The sequence below is a fragment of the Coffea eugenioides genome, chromosome 3, assembly GCF_003713205.1.
Source record: "Coffea eugenioides isolate CCC68of chromosome 3, Ceug_1.0, whole genome shotgun sequence".
Classification (NCBI taxonomy): domain Eukaryota; kingdom Viridiplantae; phylum Streptophyta; class Magnoliopsida; order Gentianales; family Rubiaceae; genus Coffea; species Coffea eugenioides.
This window is the reverse complement of record NC_040037.1, coordinates 17,128,482-17,149,065: the sequence shown is the minus strand read 5'-3', so window position 1 is coordinate 17,149,065 and position 20,584 is coordinate 17,128,482. Positions and strand designations below refer to the sequence as shown.

Here is a 20,584-nt window from a genome sequence, read left to right as displayed (position 1 = left end):
TCAACATTGGATTAAACATCTGTATTTTGTGGCCTAGATTATGCAAATTTGTAGTTGACAATCGTCCCTAATATTTTTACAATCTGGGTTTTCCAACAAGCAAAAAATTTAAAATTAGAGTTCAAATACTGCCTCTTTAACTCTGACATAATCCATGTGTTCACTATTATAGAATTGTACAAGTTCTTTGTGGTTATAAATTGTTACCACGTCTTTACACCGTTCCGAAACTAGGTTGGTGGATATGTTTGACATCCAACATGTTCTTTTCTCTTGCTTCAATTCCAATTTGTAACCATCATGGCTATTTTGAATGCACAAGTTTCTACAGTTTGATGGATGCATCTTCTTGAGTCCAGTCAAATTTTGATAGTTTCTTAATTTATTCTTGAACGGCCTTGTTTGGACAGCAATTTTCCAAATCATGTTTTCTATGAATACATTTTTAATTACTTTTTTACCTCACATATATCAAAATGCAATCCATGTTCACAAATACTACGTTAACCTTCTTTTTGTGTTTGACAATGCAATCCAAACTAAATTCAGGTCCACCTCTGGGGTCCGTGTTTGACAGTGTCTTTATACCAATACTACGTTAACCTTCTTTTTGTGACCTGTAGGCCATATTTTCATCTTCCAATACCTCAAAGACTTGAACATAAGTCGATCCCTAGAATTATTGGTGGCTGTTTTCTAGACAAGCAACAAGTTGAGCTAAAATCCTGTACAAAATTCACACTCAAGAATATGGCCATATTTCTTCTAATTAATACCCCAAAGGCTTGACCATAAGTGAATCTCTGAAATTTCATAAAATCAGCAGAGAATTAATGGAGCCATCCACCATGCTCAAGGCTCCTTTCCACTCCATTAGGTCTATGCGTCGAACAGTTTTCAACCATTTGTTTGCTGTAGTTTACACAATTGCTCTTCTTTTCCTACTCTATCACCATGCATTCAAACTCTTCTCCTCCACCACCTTTCCATCCTTCTTCATATCCATTTCCATGTTCATCTCTGATCTTCTTCTAGCTTTCTTGTGGTTTACAGCTCAGGGATTTCGAATACGTCCCGTTACTCGTGAAGTATTCCCAGAAAACCTGGAAGAAATGATAGACAAGAAAGATTTTCCAGCTATAGACATCTTTATATGCACTTCAGATCCGTATAAAGAACCACCAATTGATATTGTTAACACAGCTTTATCAGTTATGGCATATGATTATCCGACAGAGAAGCTTTCGATTTATGTTTCTGATGATGGAGGCTCAGAGCTCACTCTCTTTGCTATCATGGAAGCTGCTAAATTTGGAGCCCATTGGTTAGCTTTTTGCAGGGAGAATAAGGTCTTGGACAGGAGCCCAGCTGAATTTTTCAGATTACAGGAGACAAAGAACTCTAAGACTGAGAAAATTAAGGTAGATTTTTAACTTCAAGTAAATTAGTAATGGAGAATTTGTTTTTGTTGCCCTTATATCTTTTTTAAGTTTTAGTCTTTTTCACTTGTCTTCATAGCAAAAATAGTTGCCAATTTCACGTGTTTGATGGAGGATGGATTTTCATGCTTGTACTAATTCTTAGCAATAAGGGCAAAATGTCCAGGCTCTCAAACTATTACAAATATTAACTTTTAATTCTTCAACTATAAAATGAGCAATTTTAGCCCTCCAATTAATGAAAATGTATACTCATAGCCCTTTTTGTGATCTTGAGTTATTATGTCTAACTAAAATAGAAACAAAAGTGTCAACAACTATCTTCACTATTTTGCTGAACATAAGACTTAAGGTGACAAAAGGATTATGTGTATATATTTTAATTACTTAGATAGTTAAAAGTGCCTATTTAATAATTGGAGGGTTAAAAGTAGAGGTGCCAAAATGGGTGACTTGGACGGATTTGAGTTCGTTAAAATGGGTGATGGGTATAAGTGAGTTAACCCATTTATACCCATTTAATTAGATGGGTATAAATGGGTAAGTCAAAAAATGAATTGGGTAACCCAATTATCCATTTATAACATATTTATTTTAACTTTTTGTAAACTCATTTAAATTCATTTTTGCAAACTAAGTTATTAATTTATACCACTCTTTGCACCCAACATTAGTTTTAAATATTTACGTATAATGTTCAATAAACTAATTCTCAATTTTTTTCCCATCTGTACTCTATGTCGCAAAATAAGAATATAAAAATTTGAACTAAGTACTATAAAAGTTAATATAAAAACTTAATTCAAAAATTTTGAACCTCTAACATTTTTTTCGTGTGTAAATTTAAAATTTCATTTTGGAAAGGTAGGAAAAGAGGTTAAAACTTATCATAAATTGGTAATATTGAAAAATGAGTAAGTTAACAAACTAAGAGAAAATAAATGATAAGATAAAATCAACAAATAATAATAATAATGAACCAAAAGTAGTTAACATCATGACAAAATGAAAATCTGAAAAAAAATGAGTGGGGGAAGAGAGGAGGTTTGGGGGAAGACAATTCTAAATGGGTTAATTGGATTTAATAGGTTACCCAATAATACCCATTTATAATCCATTTATACCCATATGCAAAAACTTAAGATACCCATATCTATCTATTCATGGATGAATATGGGTAAATTTAGTTAAATGGGCTGATTTACTACCTATAGTCAAAAGTTCATTTTTATAATAACCTGAGAGCCACTGAGGCATTTTGCCCTAGAACTAATCTTGTGGAATTTCTTGAATTGCATTTTTTATTTTTTTTTTTATTTTTTGAGTTAATTTCTAATTAATCTTGATAACACAGCTTTCATTGACTGGATAATTCATGTGAATATATTGTACAAGTTGAGCCAAAAATATAAAAAAAAGATGTGGTATTCAATTGGTCTAAGAAAGGGTTGTCTAGTGCATAGTATATTGTCCACTTGACGGTCGGTGGAAAAGACTTGTAGCATCAAATAATTGCTAGGAGACGAAGACTAAAGTGTGTTTGGATAACCATGATTTGAAAAAAAATTTATTTATTTACGTTACAAACAAGTTTATAAGTAAACTCATAAGACATAGTATTTGACAAAACATATAGAAATTAAGATTGTAATTGAAATTCAAAAAATGTACAAAAATATTTATGATTGTCCTAGTCATCCAAATATAAAAAATAAAATAATTACCTGCATAAGCTTCGACTATCAAACTCAAGTCAAGAAAAATTAAGGAAACTTAAAAAGTGACAAAAAAGCACAAGAAAACCCAAAAAAAATAATGAAGAAATAGGATTTTCCGGTTTATCACGATTTTTTTTTGCATTTATTTGGCTGGGTCAATTGCCATCCGATTTAGCCAATTAATTCAGACCAGACAACTAGCTGAATCCTGATCCAACAGATTGAGCTGACCAATCCAAGCCGAGCTTCAAAATACTAAGTGCAAGATACACAATACTAAGATAGTAAGATAAATTATCACACATTAAAGTTTTTAAATACAAAACAATAAGTGATTGTTAATGGTGCAATTGCATTTTGCCATTTTGTTGTCAAGAAAAAATATGACTACATTCATGCATTTCCTGAAATTGATCTTGATCATGTTACAGATAATGTATGAGGATATGAAGAGAAGAATAGAAACCGTGGTTGAAAATGGAAAGGTAGCTCAATATATCACCAGTCAGCAAGAGCACGAGGCTTTTAGCCCATGGACCAAAACATTCACTCGTCGAGATCATCCTACAGTGATTCAGGTTCATTACCCTCGAGTATTTCTTAGAAGCTTCGCAGTATGAATTTGACCCAAACCATGCACATATCCATGCTAGGTTTATGCACACCCATGCAACTATTGTGCATATATACTCATATGGAATGCATAAAATGTTATTGCATTTTTAGGTCGGTCCAAACACTGCACAATGAAAAATGTGTTTAAATTTAAATCCAAACCACAAAATCCTGTTCTTGATTTATTAATCTAATTTAGATCATCAATTGATCCTATGTTGGCAGGTTTTCTTTTGGGCCAGTTGGAAGTTATTATAGCTTGGCCTCTAATTCCAATATGATCATATTTTCACTGGGTACAGAAGATATACCCATTTTGTCATGTCATGATCAAATGTCTCAAGCAACAGATTTTTCAATTGCAAGGAATTTAAGGCATGAAATTCCGAAAATGAAGGATTAAACTTAAAAATGAACAAAACTTAATTAACAATCAAAGTTAAGTGATTAAAATCAGACTATTTTGGGAACCCTTGGTCTAAGAGTGGTACTGAAATCAATTAAGAACAAGGGTTGAAATCCAAGGACCAAGAGACTTGAAGTTTATTTCATAGTTGTGATTTGTAGTATGGCTTTTTGTCAATATTAATCCCACCTTTTGTGAGATCATTGACTCACTCCATACGGGGTTTTCTATTACGACAATTACCAGAAAAGAAGAAGGTATCAATTATTAAACTAGGATTGGATTGAGCTCTGTGGTGGAAGATTAACAAAAAAGGTCAATTCCCATAACTTCTACTCTTGTCTTAAATCAACATTTCAAGGTCATGCAAGAATTTTGTTTAAATTAATTAATAAATTCCTCTATTTATTCCCATTTTATAGCTTAAACCATTAAAAAATCCATGCACTACCAGTATTTCACATGACGCTATCATGTAATGATGGTATTCTCAGAGCAACAAGAATGCTCTTTCTCATTTGATTTACATGAATTTGAGCAGGTTTTGCTTCAAAGTGGCAAGGATATCGATGTATCAGGCCACTCTATGCCGAATCTCATTTATGTTACAAGAGAGAAAAGCATCACTAGTCCGCATCATTATAAAGCGGGAGCCTTGAATACCCTGGTAAGATTCCCCAACAAATTTGGAGATTATCCAAATCTTGTAGTAAATCCAACATACTAGTATTGATTAAGATTTTACATACTATTGTACGATAATCGTAGCATGCAATGGACAGTCCAAATTGAGCCAAACTTGCACGGTACCATTGCTAGAGCAAATGCATGAAAACCAAACTTGTAACAAAGGCTTCAAGAATTATTAGGACATGGATAAATTCTTACAAAAGATTTTAGGAATTTTCTTGCATCAGCTTAGTTAAGATTCATAAATCAACTTTATATAGAGGGAGTAACTCCATATTTACACCGTAATTTTTTTTTAATCAAGCTTAGTTAAGATTCATAAACCAACTTTATATAGAGGGAGTGTTGGGTGTCAAACCAGCAAAAATAAAATTCCTACTCTTAAGTCACGAATTAAGTCCACTATGGTACTGGAGCAGGGACTTAGGCTGTGCAATGGGTTACTAGCTTCACCCTGGTGCCAGAGTTTGCTTGATCCGATATACCAAAGTGTATTAATTACGTGAAAGACAAAATTCGAATATAGCAGCGAGCAGGGTCGAATCCACAGGGACTTGGGAATTTATTTTGAATGAATGTAACATTAAATAAAAATGGGGGAAGTTGATATGGAACTGTCTAATTTAATTGCTCAAATTAAAAATATAAAGTAAATTGACGGAAGGAAAATCTCTAGTCAAAGGTATAATCTCCACTTATGGTTCGAATCACTGATCACAGATGCAGAGATAAAATCTTTCATTTACAAATAAACTGGTTATGGTTGTCAACAAGCTCTGACAACCTGCCTAACCTTCCTGATTCGATAACCACAACAAGCTCTGTAGTTATTGCCCTAGCCAATTAAGCAGTCCTAAACACGCTCTTAGGATTTAACCTATTGACAGCATTAATCATTAGACTGGCCACCAATTATAACCAACAAACACACACGCTCGGTTTATTTAGGCTATATCATATATTTCCGCAACAACGACTCAAAAGTTTCTACTACAATTGAATCATATCACTTGCCACATGCACTAAAATTACCCAACAATTACGGATTGAGCACTCTTAGATGGCTGTTAATTACTCACACAATTAAACAGTGATCAAGTATTTAATTGCAAGAAATAATCATATGCATAAGTGAACAGGAAATATATAAACACTTGCAAATTAAAGAACGTAGGGAAATCAATTCGATCTCACAGTTTTGTCGAACCAAAGCTTCGATTTAACCTCTGACTAGATGAAGAAATTAGCCACTCCTCATAGTTGAATTGCAGCCAAAAGTACTGGATTGCAAAGGCATTGCGTTTTTACTAGAAAGCAAGGAATAAAAGATGTTTTTCCCGTTGGGGAATATTGTCGAACACCTGGCGTGTGTCAGAGGCCAGTCCAGAGAAAGGAAACTAGAACTAAACTAAAAAGCTAAACTAGAGGTCCCCCCTTGCTTCTGTACGTCCTCTCCTTAAAAAGCCAAAAGTAAGATGACTAAAAGCTATCTCCGGTGGTCCCCACACATGTGGACAAAGTCTCCAAAATTACTCCTTCTTCCAAGTCTCTCTACGTTGCTTTCTTTTAAGAGCCCAAATGACTTATAGCTTTGTGGTCCCCACCAATCCAAGGCCTAAGGATTGAAGCCCTTAGAAGTCTCCATATTCTCCATAAAGTCCCTCCTTTTTGGTAGTTTTCTGCTTCATTCCTGAAATTAAGTCCCGATACCAAATATGAGTAAATATCAGCAATTAACACAATATTTGTCAGGGATAGAAGGGAAAATTAATAATTAAAATACCAACAATTAACACCCTATCAATTCCCCCCACACCTAAACCATGCTTGTCCTCAAGCATGAGAACAAGAAACAAACACCAATATTTGATAGTGGCTATTGCTCTATCCAACAAATTGCCAAGATACCAAGAAAAATAATATTCAAGCATCAATGGTCAAGTCCAAGAAACATCACTCCGGTTAGCTTCTAAACCACAAATGCCTCTAATTCCAGGTTAACTAATCTAAGAAAAAGGAATGACACACAACAGTTATCAGCAAATGGTCCAACTATTAACCAAAATCTCAACATTAAATCCATAATTCGGCAAGCTGACTTTTATTACACACTAACACAACCTTCAACTTTTTTTCACATTTTTTCTACTTTTCTCTCCTTTTTTTTTTCTTTCAATAGTAACAAAAGACTTAGTCGCTAGCCATTTGAGCCTTTTGACGCGAACTCCAACATTGGCCAGATGAAGGAGCCCGGTTACTCAGCTTCTATCGCCACGTGACCACGTACTCATAGAAGTTACTACCTTTTGACGCGAGAATCAACACTTTTAGGTGCAGATCCCCGGTTACTCAGTAGTAACTAATAGCGGAGTACAGTCAAGTTTATTCATAGTTAAAAATCACAAAAACTCAATATAACACAAAAACCAAAAGAAAACTTGCATCAGCTAACCTCATTTTCAAACATGGAGAACTAAAGTTAATAACCGGACCAATTCACACGAAAATGCCAATAATCATTCCCTATGCCTAGGAAAGTTAACCAAAAATTATAAGAGTAAAACAATCATTGATATTCACCAAAGAGATGTTTTTGGATTCAACCACATTAACTTGGTACCCTTTTATTATTAAAACTTGGCAATAGCAGAAATAAAGGCAACAATCCAACATCAAACTTGGCATCACATACGAGCTAATCACTAAAAAGAAGAAAAAGAAAATGAATGAAAGACACTAGCACCATAACTGCTCCCCCCACACCTAAATCCTACATTGTCCTCAATGTGACAAATAAAAAGCAAAAGTGAAGCAAAAGTGAGAGGGAAAGCAACCACACTTCCCTGAAATCGGGGCATAGTGAAGGGCGAGGTGGAAACGGAGGTGCAAAGCCTGTAAGAAACAGAGACTGCGCCAAATCATGTGCCATGCCGGCGACATTGGCATCGACGTTGACCATGCGAGCCTCCAAAGTCTGAACCTGGAAAACTAAGAAGAGAGGAAGAAATGAGCTGAAATCGCGTTTCTGAAGCCTTTGTTGGGACACATAAAACGCGATTGAAAACGCGCCTTCAACTCGCGTTTTATAAGTCGCGTTTCCTTCACAAATCTTGCAGGAATGAAAACGCGATTGAAAACGCGCCTTCAACTCGCGTTTTATAAGTCGCGTTTTGTGCACAAATCTCGCAGGAGTGAAAACGCGATTGAAAACGCGCCTTCAACTCGCGTTTTCTAGTCGCGTTTCACTGTGGCTTTCGGACGATTCTCATTGTGAGCTTCCTGCACGTCATCACGCGGGCACGTCAAAACTGAAGGGCACCTATAAATCGGCAAAAACGAAAACTGAAACCCAAAATTAGTCGAATTCAAGGAGAACACCTCTAAACTACCACACGGAATTGAACAAACAATTAAAATGAACAATTGGGTTGCCTCCCAAAAGCGCCTTTCTTTAAAGTCTTTGGCTAGACAAAATAATGCTTCAATCAGAGAGTTCAGGCACTGCAAGGGTCACCTCCTCAACATTATTAACTTGAAATCCTTCATAAAAAGGTTTGAGACGATGACCATTAACCTTAAAAATCTTGTCAGTGTGAAGACTTTGAATTTCTACTGCACCATGAGGAAACACATTAGTCACAATAAAAGGTCCAATCCAACGAGAACGCAATTTACCAGGAAAAAGTTTAAGTCTAGAGTGAAAAAGAAGTACTTTTTGACCAATACAAAAAATTTTCCTTGAAATTGCTTTATCATGAAATGCTTTTGTCTTCTCCTTATAAATGCAAGAACTCTCATATGCATCATTTCGGATTTCCTCCAACTCTTGCAATTGCAACTTCCTGTGTTCTCCAGATTCATCCATCCGCATATTATAATTTTTAACTGCCCAATATGCCCTATGTTCCAATTCCACAGGTAGATGACAAGGTTTGCCAAAAATTAATCGGTAAGGAGACATACCTATGGGGGTCTTAAAAGCTGTACGGTAAGCCCAAAGTGCATCATCTAAGCGCAAACTCCAATCCTTTCTATTGGGATTCACCGTCTTTTCAAGTATCGACTTGATTTCTTTATTGGAGATTTCTGCTTGACCACTAGTCTGCGGATGATAGGACGTAGAAACCCGGTGAGTGACGCCATATTTCTTCAACAATGCTTCCATTACTCGATTGCAGAAGTGTGTCCCTCGGTCACTGATAATTGCTCTTGGCGTGCCATACCTGACAAAAATATGAGATTTAATAAAATCAACTACAACCTTAGCATTGTCAGTCCTAGTTGCCTTAGCCTCTATCCACTTTGAGACATAATCAACTGCAAGTAATATATACATATTACCAAAAGAGGAAGGAAATGGACCCATAAAATCTATACCCCATATATCGAAAATTTCACAAACCAGTATAGGAGTAAGAGGCATTTGATCTCTATGGCTTAAATTACCTGTCTTTTGACAATTTGCACATGATTTACAAAATAAGTATGCATCACTAAACAAAGTTGGCCAAAATAAACCACACTCTAAAACCTTTCTTGCAGTTCGCTTAGGGCCAAAATGTCCACCACACGCATATGAGTGACAGAAAGATAAAATTGATGGAACCTCTTCTGTAGACACACACCTGCGAATAATTTGATCAGAACAATATTTCCACAAGTATGGTTCGTCCCACACATAATATTTAACATCACTTTTAATTTTTTCCTTTTGAGCTCTAGACAAATCATTAGGTAGCGTTCTAGTAACCAGATAATTCACTAAATCAGCATACCAGGGAGTTGTCTTTTGAACTACAAAAAGATGCTCATCTGGAAAATTATCCTTCAAGGGAGCAGGTCCTTCACTATTGATCAAACGACTGAGATGATCAGCAACCATATTTTCGGCACCCCTTTTGTCTTTAATTTCCAAATTAAATTCTTGGAGTAGGAGAATCCACCTTATAAGTCGTGGTTTGGCCTCTTTCTTGTTGAGCAAATATTTCAAAGCTGCATGGTCAGAATAAATAATGACTTTAGTGCCAAGTAAATAAGAACGGAATTTTTCTAAAGCAAAAACAATAGCTAAAAGCTCCTTTTCCGTAGTCGAATAATTGCACTGGGCACCATCCAAGGTCCTCGAGGTATAATAAATGACATAAGAAGCTCTGCCCTCCTTCTGGCCAAGTACTGCACCAACAGCAAAATTGCTGGCATCACACATTATCTCGAAAGGAAGACTCCAGTTTGGTGGTCGAACCACTGGTGCTGAAGTCAATGATCCCTTGAGCGTGTCAAATGCACTCTTGCAATTATCATCAAAATGAAATACCACATCCTTTTGAAGTAATTTGCATAGAGGATGGGATATCTTTGAAAAATCTTTGATGAAACGCCTATAAAAACCTGCATGGCCAAGAAAAGAGCGAACTTCCCGCACACTTGCAGGGTAAGGTAAACATTTGATAATTTCTACCTTAGCCTTATCTACCTCAATTCCTTTTGCAGATACCACATGGCCTAAAATTATGCCTTGGTCCACCATAAAATGGCATTTCTCATAATTTAAAACAAGATTAGTCTCAATGCACCTTTTAAGAATTTTTGTGAGGTTAGTTAAACATTCATCAAAAGAATTACCATAGACAGTAAAATCATCCATAAACACTTCTATGATATTCTCCACATAATCAGAAAATATACTAACCATACACCTTTGGAATGTAGCAGGCGCATTACAAAGACCAAAAGGCATTCGTCTATAGGCAAATGTACCAAAAGGGCAAGTAAATGTGGTTTTCTCTTGATCTTCAGGCGCCACTGGAATTTGTAGAAAACCTGAAAAACCATCAAGACAGCAATAATGAGATTTTCCTGCCAACCTTTCCAACATCTGATCAATAAAAGGCAATGGAAAATGATCTTTACGAGTTAATGCATTTAATTTTCTAAAATCGGTACAAACTCTCCACCCATTTTGAACTCGAGTGGGCACTAACTCACCTTTAGGATTTTCAATAACAGTAATTCCTGTCTTTTTAGGAACTACTTGAACAGGACTTACCCACTTACTATCCGAAATGGGATAGATTATACCTGTGTCAAGAAGTTTTAAAACTTCTTTCTTCACTACCTCCATCATTGGTGGGTTCAATCTCCGTTGAGCCTCTCTCGAAGGCTTAGCACCATCTTCTAACAAGATGCGATGCATGCAAGTGGCTGGACTTAATCCTTTTATGTCAGCCACTGTCCATCCTATTGCCTCCTTGTGGTCCTTCAACACCCGAATTAGTTTTTCTTCCTCTAAAGCAGTCAATTTACTGGAAATTATTACTGGGAGTGTATCTCCATCTCCCAAGAATGCATACTTTAAATTATCCGGTAACTGCTTTAATTCCACCTTCGGGGCTTGCACAATAGATGGCAAAAGCTGTGAATGAGACAGAGGTAATTCCAAGTAAGACACATTGGAAAATTCTGGGCAAAGAGAATTCAATTCAAAAATAACTTCCTGCAATTCAAAAGGAAAAACAAACTTCCCTTTTATCTTTTGCAAATTTTCCTGACAGAGACCAGTAGAAATAGCAACCTTCAACGCATCGTCATTATTAAATTCAAAATTTTGCTGCGCCAAAGAATCAATTACATCTATAACAAAAATTGAATGAGATTCACCAGGATATTTCATGGCATCATAAATATTAAATTTAATAACATCACCATCAAATTCCATAGTCAATGTGCCAGTGAAAACATCAATTTTTGTTCTAGCAGTTTTCAAAAATGGTCTCCCTAACAGTATTGGAGATGAATTAGAATTATCATCCTCCATATCAAGCACATAAAAATCTGCAGGAAAAATCAAATTATCAATTTGCACTAAAATATCCTCCAAAACTCCATCAGGATAGGCATTTGATCGATCAGCCAGTTGAATTATTACGCCCGTCTCTTTTAAAGGCCTAATGTTCATCAAATTATAAATAGAACGAGGCATAACATTTATCGAAGCACCCAAATCCAACATAGCTTTTTCAATTTTAATATTACCTATTTTGCAAGGGACAGTAAACATACCTGGGTCCTTGCATTTAGGAGGCAATTTTTTCTGCAAAACTGCCGAAACATTTTCTCCCATATGCACTTTCTCGTTTCCTTTCAACTTTTTCTTACCAGTGCATAATTCCTTCAAAAATTTAGCATATCTAGGAATTTGCTTAATTGCATCTAAAAGAGGGATATTTACCTCAACTTTTCGAAAAGTGTCCAAAATCTCCTGTTCGTGCTCTTGCTTTTTGGACTTTGCCAGTCGACTAGGAAATGGAGGCGGAGGTGTAACCACTTGTGTTGATTTTTCTCCAAAATCTGGTTGTTCCAAGGCTCTAGGTTGAGACACATTCCCCTCTTTTTCGAGCTCTTCCTCGATTGCTTGTTCAGAAATTTTCTTGCTCGGCTCAGGCAACTCTTTGCCACTTCTTAATGTGATGGCACTAGCATTTTGCTTGGGGTTGACAATTGTCTGCGAAGGTAGCTTTCCAGATAATTGGGATTCCAATCTATTGACTGTGGAAGCTAACTGGCTCATTTGATTCTCCAAATTATGAATGCTAGTTTTCGTCTCCTGTTGAAATTGTTGAGTGTTAGTAGCCAAAGATTTCACAATATCCTCAAGTGACATACCTGATTTAGGAGCAGGTTGTTGCTGTGAAAGTTGAGGTCTAGGTTGATATTGTGACTGATGTGAAAATCCTGGTGGCCTTACTGCATAATTAAAATTAGGATGATCCCTCCATCCTGGATTATAGGTGTTTGCATAGGGATCATACCGTCTCTGAGGTGGTCCTGGAAATCCAACTGCATTAGCCTGCTCAGTCGAATCATCTTGGAGTGTGGGGCACATATCTGTTGGATGACTCGAACCATAGCAGATTCCACATGTTTTCAATTGCTGCATTTGTCCTATAGCTAACTTTTCAACCAAAGAAGTTAGACAATCTAATCTTTGCTCTATTGTAGAATTACTTACCTCATTGACTCTACGAGTCGTGTTATCCTGCCTGTCTCCAAATTGTTGAGCATTTGCAGCCATACTCGATATCAAATTTCTTGCCTCCGTGGGTGTTTTATTCACTAAGGAGCCCCCACTGGCAGCATCAATAATTCTTCTGTCAGTTTGGGACAGACCCTCATAAAAATACTGGATGAGGAGTTGGTCAGGAATTTGATGATGAGGACAACTAGCACATAGTTGCTTGAATCTTTCCCAATATTCATGTAGAGTCTCTCCATTGAATTGTCGAATTCCACAGATGTCTTTCCTAATGCTTGCAGCTCGGGATGCAGGAAAGAATTTTTCTAGAAAATGCTTCTTCATGTCTGTCCATGTGGATATTGACCCAGAGGGCAGATAATAGAGCCAATCCTTAGCTTTATCGGCTAAGGAAAATGGAAAGGCTCTTAATTTAATTTGCTCCTCTGTGACTCCCTGAGGTTTCATTGTCGAGCAAACCACATGGAATTCTTTGAGATGCTTGTGGGGATCTTCACCTGGTAAGCCATGAAAAGAAGGAAGTAAATGGATTAGTCCAGATTTTAACTCAAATGCAACCTCTAATGTAGGATAAGTAATGCATAGAGGCTGTTGATTTAAATCTGGTGCAGCCAATTCTCTCAATGTCCGTTCATTAGCCATGGTGCTATCTATCTCTTCCGTCTCACTAAATGAATCCACAAAATCTACTACTGAATTATGTCCAGTAGATGAGGAGGATGCCTCTGCTCGTTCTCTTGTTGCTTTTCTCAATGCACGAGCAGTTTTCTCTATCTCAGGATTATATTGCAGTTCACCTGTACGAGAAGATCTAGGCATAAACCAGTAACAATAAAAATAAAAATAAAAAATAAACAAAGAAAATATAATTCAAAGAAAATAAATTTATTTTGACACCAAGTCCCCGGCAACGGCGCCAAAATTTGTTGGGTGTCAAACCAGCAAAAATAAAATTCCTACTCTTAAGTCACGAATTAAGTCCACTATGGTACTGGAGCAGGGACTTAGGCTGTGCAATGGGTTACTAGCTTCACCCTGGTGCCAGAGTTTGCTTGATCCGATATACCAAAGTGTATTAATTACGTGAAAGACAAAATTCGAATATAGCAGCGAGCAGGGTCGAATCCACAGGGACTTGGGAATTTATTTTGAATGAATGTAACATTAAATAAAAATGGGGGAAGTTGATATGGAACTGTCTAATTTAATTGCTCAAATTAAAAATATAAAGTAAATTGACGGAAGGAAAATCTCTAGTCAAAGGTATAATCTCCACTTATGGTTCGAATCACTGATCACAGATGCAGAGATAAAATCTTTCATTTACAAATAAACTGGTTATGGTTGTCAACAAGCTCTGACAACCTGCCTAACCTTCCTGATTCGATAACCACAACAAGCTCTGTAGTTATTGCCCTAGCCAATTAAGCAGTCCTAAACACGCTCTTAGGATTTAACCTATTGACAGCATTAATCATTAGACTGGCCACCAATTATAACCAACAAACACACACGCTCGGTTTATTTAGGCTATATCATATATTTCCGCAACAACGACTCAAAAGTTTCTACTACAATTGAATCATATCACTTGCCACATGCACTAAAATTACCCAACAATTACGGATTGAGCACTCTTAGATGGCTGTTAATTACTCACACAATTAAACAGTGATCAAGTATTTAATTGCAAGAAATAATCATATGCATAAGTGAACAGGAAATATATAAACACTTGCAAATTAAAGAACGTAGGGAAATCAATTCGATCTCACAGTTTTGTCGAACCAAAGCTTCGATTTAACCTCTGACTAGATGAAGAAATTAGCCACTCCTCATAGTTGAATTGCAGCCAAAAGTACTGGATTGCAAAGGCATTGCGTTTTTACTAGAAAGCAAGGAATAAAAGATGTTTTTCCCGTTGGGGAATATTGTCGAACACCTGGCGTGTGTCAGAGGCCAGTCCAGAGAAAGGAAACTAGAACTAAACTAAAAAGCTAAACTAGAGGTCCCCCCTTGCTTCTGTACGTCCTCTCCTTAAAAAGCCAAAAGTAAGATGACTAAAAGCTATCTCCGGTGGTCCCCACACATGTGGACAAAGTCTCCAAAATTACTCCTTCTTCCAAGTCTCTCTACGTTGCTTTCTTTTAAGAGCCCAAATGACTTATAGCTTTGTGGTCCCCACCAATCCAAGGCCTAAGGATTGAAGCCCTTAGAAGTCTCCATATTCTCCATAAAGTCCCTCCTTTTTGGTAGTTTTCTGCTTCATTCCTGAAATTAAGTCCCGATACCAAATATGAGTAAATATCAGCAATTAACACAATATTTGTCAGGGATAGAAGGGAAAATTAATAATAAAAATACCAACAATTAACACCCTATCAGGGAGTAACTCGAGCTTTCAAACATAACAGAGTGAGTTAACAAACAAAAGTCTTTAAAAAAAAAGAGAAAAAAAGGACAGTCTTGTTTGGATGGCCAAGTTCATATTTTAGAAAAACTTAAAACATTTTCCCAATCACCTTATTTTATATACATATTCACTAATAAGTAGGGGTGTGCATCGAATTCAATCTTGATTAATCAAAACTATGAATTCAAAGTTTTCGAAAATTTGGATATTAGAAGTTTTGACCGATTTCAATTTCGAATTCACAAATTTCGATTTTGATTTCGTTTCGATTTTGGTAGTTTACCAAATTCATTGAATTCGGCCTAATTTTACTAATTTTGCATTATAATTAAACTTATAAGTTTATAATATAATTTGCTAAATTAGATGCTAATTTTTGTTTCTACACAACGAACTTAATTAGACTCACTATTATTATATAATATAATTAGTAGTTAGAGCCTAGAGGTATTATTTATATCATAGAAATATTTTATATTACACATATGTATTAATTATATGCATATGTATATTATATATACGAATTTGAGTTCGAAATAGGTATCCAATTTATCGTTTTCGAATTGTGAATTTGAAATCGGAATTTTTGATTTGGGAAAACATAATCTTGAATTCGAACTTAATTCATACAATTCTAAAACGAAAATTCTGATTTCCTTTCTAGTTTCGTATTTGCCGATTTTGAAGTTCCGAATTGAAATTGAAATCGGTTGGTAAATCGATTTTTTTCGAAATTGCATACTCTTACTAATAAGGGAGCTATAATACATATTTTAAAAACTTCCAATAAACAACATCTAAAGAGTTTAACAAGGATTTGATGCTTATCATCCTCATCCTCCCAATCCTTCAAAAAAAAAAAAAATGTAGAACAAAAATTAAAGCAAAAGCCTCGATAAAATGAGACGAAGTTGTTATTCATTGTAGCCAGGTGTCGTGTTCGTACTTTAGATAATTTTGCTCTCATCAATTTGGTGAATTTGATTTACTCACACCATTTTACAAGCTCTAACCATTTAATATTTTTTTTTTTTGCCTATATAGCTGCGAGTATCAGCTCTTATGACAAACGCGCCTATAATTCTTACCCTAGACTGTGACATGTTCTCAAACAACCCCAGGACACCATACAATGTGCTCTGTTACTTCATGGATAATTCAATTAGGCCTAAATTGGCCTATGTCCAATTTCCTCAATGTTTCCATGGCGTAAACAAGAATGACATCTATTCATCCGAGATGCAACGTGGGTTTCACATCAATACAAAGGGAATGGATGGACTCACAGGCCCTCATTGCATGGGCACTGGATGCTTTTTCATGCGTAGAGCTCTCTTTGGTGGTCCATCGGCGATGCTGCAGCCAGAAATGCCCCAGTTGAGCCCTGACCATGTTGTTAGCAACCCTATCAGGTCTCAGTAATTTTCTTTCATTCTTTTGTCCCTTCTTTTTAACAGGATCCCTGTAAGTTGCGTTTCGGTGTCACTTAGGTCTCAGCATATTTTAGAGCTGGCTAAGATTGTGGCAGGTTGCAATTATGAGTTCCAAACCAATTGGGGTGAACAGGTATGCGCCTTTCTAATGATACGACCATTGAATTTAATTGAACACTTGGGCTTTATTTGAATCGAGGGAATATTGGGTGGGAAAGTGAAGTGCGGAAAGGTAAGGTAAAGAAAAATGAAAATCTTTTTCCAGTTTAAGTTTTGTTATCAAGAAAAGTTTTGGAGGAAGATGGGATGAGAAGTTAGAGGTAATTATTAAAATTTTTTCGTCTAATCATTTTCCTTCAAAATCCTACAAATTTTGCAAGATACAATATGCAAGAAAGTGCAAGAATATTATTGACTTCTCCACTAATCAAACATGCATGAAAAAAAAACTTTCCTTCACTTTCCTACAATTCTCCTTGCAAACAATCACTACCTTAAGGATTCAAAGAAAAGTCAATGGTAGATTGTCCTCGCTGTACCAACTCACCATAGCTATGCACTTTTTCATAGGTGAATTTGACCGATATAATTTGTTTAATTTGGAAAAAATATCAGATGGGCTTCAGATATGGCTCTTTAGTGGAAGATCTGTACACTGGTTACCGTCTTCATTGTCAAGGATGGAAGTCTATCTTCTGCCAACCCCAAAGGGCAGCATTTTTGGGTAACATACCGATTTCTCTCCTGGAAGCACTGAACCAGGTTAAACGATGGGCAGTCGGCCACCTTCAATTTTCATTCTCCAAATACAGTCCATTAACCTTTGGTATACAAGCTATGGGGGGGATGAGTCTTGATTATATACAGTATGGTTTCTTACCTCTTTGGTCAGTTTCCATCACTATATATACCTTTCTTCCTCAGCTAACTCTCCTAAATGGTATCTATATCTTCCCGAAGGTATGTATGACAACAGTCCAAATATCTGCATTCCATGATTTACTGAAAATTTTGAGAAAGCTTGTTTTGTTATCTACCCTTTTGGTATTCATCAATCAATTTGGTATAAAAATGTTGAACCAAGTTTTAAACGGTACCTAATCAAGATTTCAACCAAACTGAGTAAATGTCCTTTGAACATGGCGAAAGTACTTATAAATGTTCACAGACCAAAGAACATGAAAGGTTGAAGGAGTTCTGACATATTAATCACTGATAATCTCAAATACATTTTATTACATGATATGCTGCAGGTAACCAGTCCATGGTTTTTCTTGTATGCTTTCCTATTCCTTGGGGCATATGCACAAGACTGTTTAGAATTCCTATTCAGCCAAGCAACCCTAAGAAGGTGGTGGAGTGAACAGAGGATATGGCTCATTAGAGGACTGACATGTTATCTTTTTGGAACTCTTGAGTACCTCATGCAAATATTGGGCATTGCTACACATGGATTCAATGTGACAAGCAAAGCAGTAGATGATGAACAAAGCAAAAGATACTATCAAGGGCTCTTTGAATTTGGGGTTCCCTCACCAATTTTCTTGCCATTAGCAACCGCAGCAATCATAAGTTTTGCTGCCTTCCTTTATGGAACAATGCTAGTTCTCAAGGGAGGAAACACTGAAGACGTTTTTATTCAGCTGTTTATAGCTGGTTTTGGCGTGTTAAATTGCTTGCCAATCTACGAAGCCATGATTATCAGAACTGATAAAGGAAAGATGCCTACCAAGACTACCATCACTTCAATTATTATTGCATCGGGTCTCTATTTAGCAGCTTTTCTCATGCTACAGATATAAATGTATTAGTATTATGCTTTATTTTGTCTCTTGTAAACCTATTCCTTCGTTGGAAATAAAAGTAATTGTTGTGTGTAGTCTACATGAGATCAGCAATTAGACAAAAACTGAAAAAGGTTATACGTCCTAGTTGTACTGAGGGATTGCGGTTAAGTTAGGGGTGCAATGAGTCGAGCTCAATCAAATAGCTTGCGAGTTTGATTGATTAAGGTTTGAACTTGAATTCGCTTGAACTCGGATTGACTGAGTTTGAGTTCTTAATCGAGTTTCACATATATATGTTTTTAAAAATTTTTTAATTTATCAGTACGAAATGTCTATTTTATCCATTATTTAAAATTATATAAAGTATAAATTTATATTTCTTAAACTTGATTAGGCTTGATTGAGCCCGAATTGAGCTTGATTGGATTCGGTTTGCACGAACTTGAATAAGGCAAAATAAAATCAAGCTTGACAAGCTCGAGCTCGAGCAGAAACCCAAGTTTTTTAACTCAAGTTGATTTTGAGTGTACTTCTCGAGTTCAATTAGACTTGATTGCATCCCTTGGCTGAACTACCAATTAAACATATCCATCTTATTTTCATCTGACTACCCAAAACAGGGCTAGAAAAAAAAGGCCAAAAAATTGCACAAGACAATTTCCAATGATAATTGGTCTTTTCACATGACACAAAATTGCACATCGCACCATAGTTATTAAACTGGCCACCTCAGTGGTTCGACCAATTGACTCGGCAAACAAGTTGCTTAACCAAACCTTAATCGATAGTTGCACCCGTAAAAATAAAAAATTGGTCCGGTTCAATCAGCAGGTCAAAAATTCCATTGTTTTTAATAACTTAAAAGACATTATATTATTATAATATTATATTATAGTCCCACTGATCTGATTAGTTGATCCGTAGTTAAACCACTGCTTGTAGAATCATCTCCTCGCTGTGCTGATGCCTAGATCGGATTTAATAACTATGCATTACACGAATGAGGTGCCAGCTTTACCTCAAATCCCCGAAATTCAACCACTCATCACAACTACGTTTCACTTCCCTTTAACTGCAATAAAGACTAATGACCTTCATTTAGCCACGTCATATTACCACTAGAATGGAACCACGTGTGATTCAAATAGCCACGTGTCAACTGAACAATGACAAATTTCTTCATTCAACCACTACCAAAATTTGCATCCTTGGCCCTAGAAAAGAGTACATTGCCATGAATGTCAAATTTCTAATTCAAATTCAACCATTTTCACCAATCATACCCCAAGCAAAGGATATTTTGCAGGTTTCCGGCTGGGGTTCCAACTTGTCCATGAAGTCCCTATAATGCTTCTCAACCCACATTGGTAGACAAGAGGTGTTAGGTTCTCTCCTGGAACTGTCTCGTTCTTGATCCATCTTCTTCTTTGGAAATCAAGAGCCAAGAAGTCCTAATTTGAGAGGTATTTGAGGAAGATGATGATCTACTACTACTCTTATTAAGTCTTGATTATTTGATTTCTATATGGACAAAAATATCATTAATTCCATTTGCTCTAACAATAGCAATAAATGAACAAACATATTTGAATTTGATGCTTTTTAATGTTCAAGGGCCAAATTGATATATGAAATAGATGAGGGGTCAAAAGTTTACTATTAAAAGAGTTTAGGGCAAACTTCTTCTTGAGCTAAATTTTGTCAAATTCCTTTATTCGCCTTCCATTGTACTCTAAGGACTAGAAAATTTTCTAGTACATTGTTCCTAGTACAAAAGCCAATCTTAGACTATCCATCTTGAAAGTATTTTAAGCATTTTTTTTTTTAAAAAAAAAGAGTTAGTGTAGCACTTTCTAATAAGTGTGTTTCTAAGATATAAAGGAGCATGGTGGAGGACTCTTAAGAGATGTTTTCAAAATGAGTTAGCAAGAAATCCCAATCATCCAAACAAGGAAGTTGTACTAAGTTCATGAAATGCACTTAATATATAATGAAAAGAGCAAAAAAGCATTTCATTGAAAAAATTGAACCTAGGTCGAGAGATCATCATA

General features: G+C 36.0%; 1 protein-coding gene across 1 annotated transcript; it reads left to right on the top strand.

The window, feature by feature from the left end:
- The first annotated feature begins 694 nt into the window (after positions 1 to 694).
- On the top strand, positions 695 to 18,625 carry LOC113764460 (cellulose synthase-like protein G3). Its single transcript, XM_027308370.1, has 7 exons — positions 695 to 1,421; positions 3,589 to 3,735; positions 4,720 to 4,845; positions 16,358 to 16,725; positions 16,804 to 16,879; positions 17,362 to 17,706; positions 18,000 to 18,625. Exons 1-7 carry the CDS (start codon positions 834 to 836, stop codon positions 18,546 to 18,548), a joined length of 2,199 nt encoding a protein of 732 aa, XP_027164171.1. The 5' UTR covers positions 695 to 833; the 3' UTR covers positions 18,549 to 18,625.
- The last annotated feature ends 1,959 nt before the right edge of the window (positions 18,626 to 20,584 follow it).

What these genes read in the sequence shown, in the direction of transcription:
- LOC113764460 (XM_027308370.1), top strand. Translation starts at nt 834, where the DNA reads ATGGAGCCATCCACCATGCTCAAGGCTCCTTTCCACTCCATTAGGTCT. An exon ending in CTAAGACTGAGAAAATTAAG is followed by an intron (nt 1,422 to 3,588) that starts GTAGATTTTTAA and finishes ATCATGTTACAG; the next exon opens with ATAATGTATGAGGATATGAA. An exon ending in GTATCTATATCTTCCCGAAG is followed by an intron (nt 17,707 to 17,999) that starts GTATGTATGACA and finishes GATATGCTGCAG; the next exon opens with GTAACCAGTCCATGGTTTTT.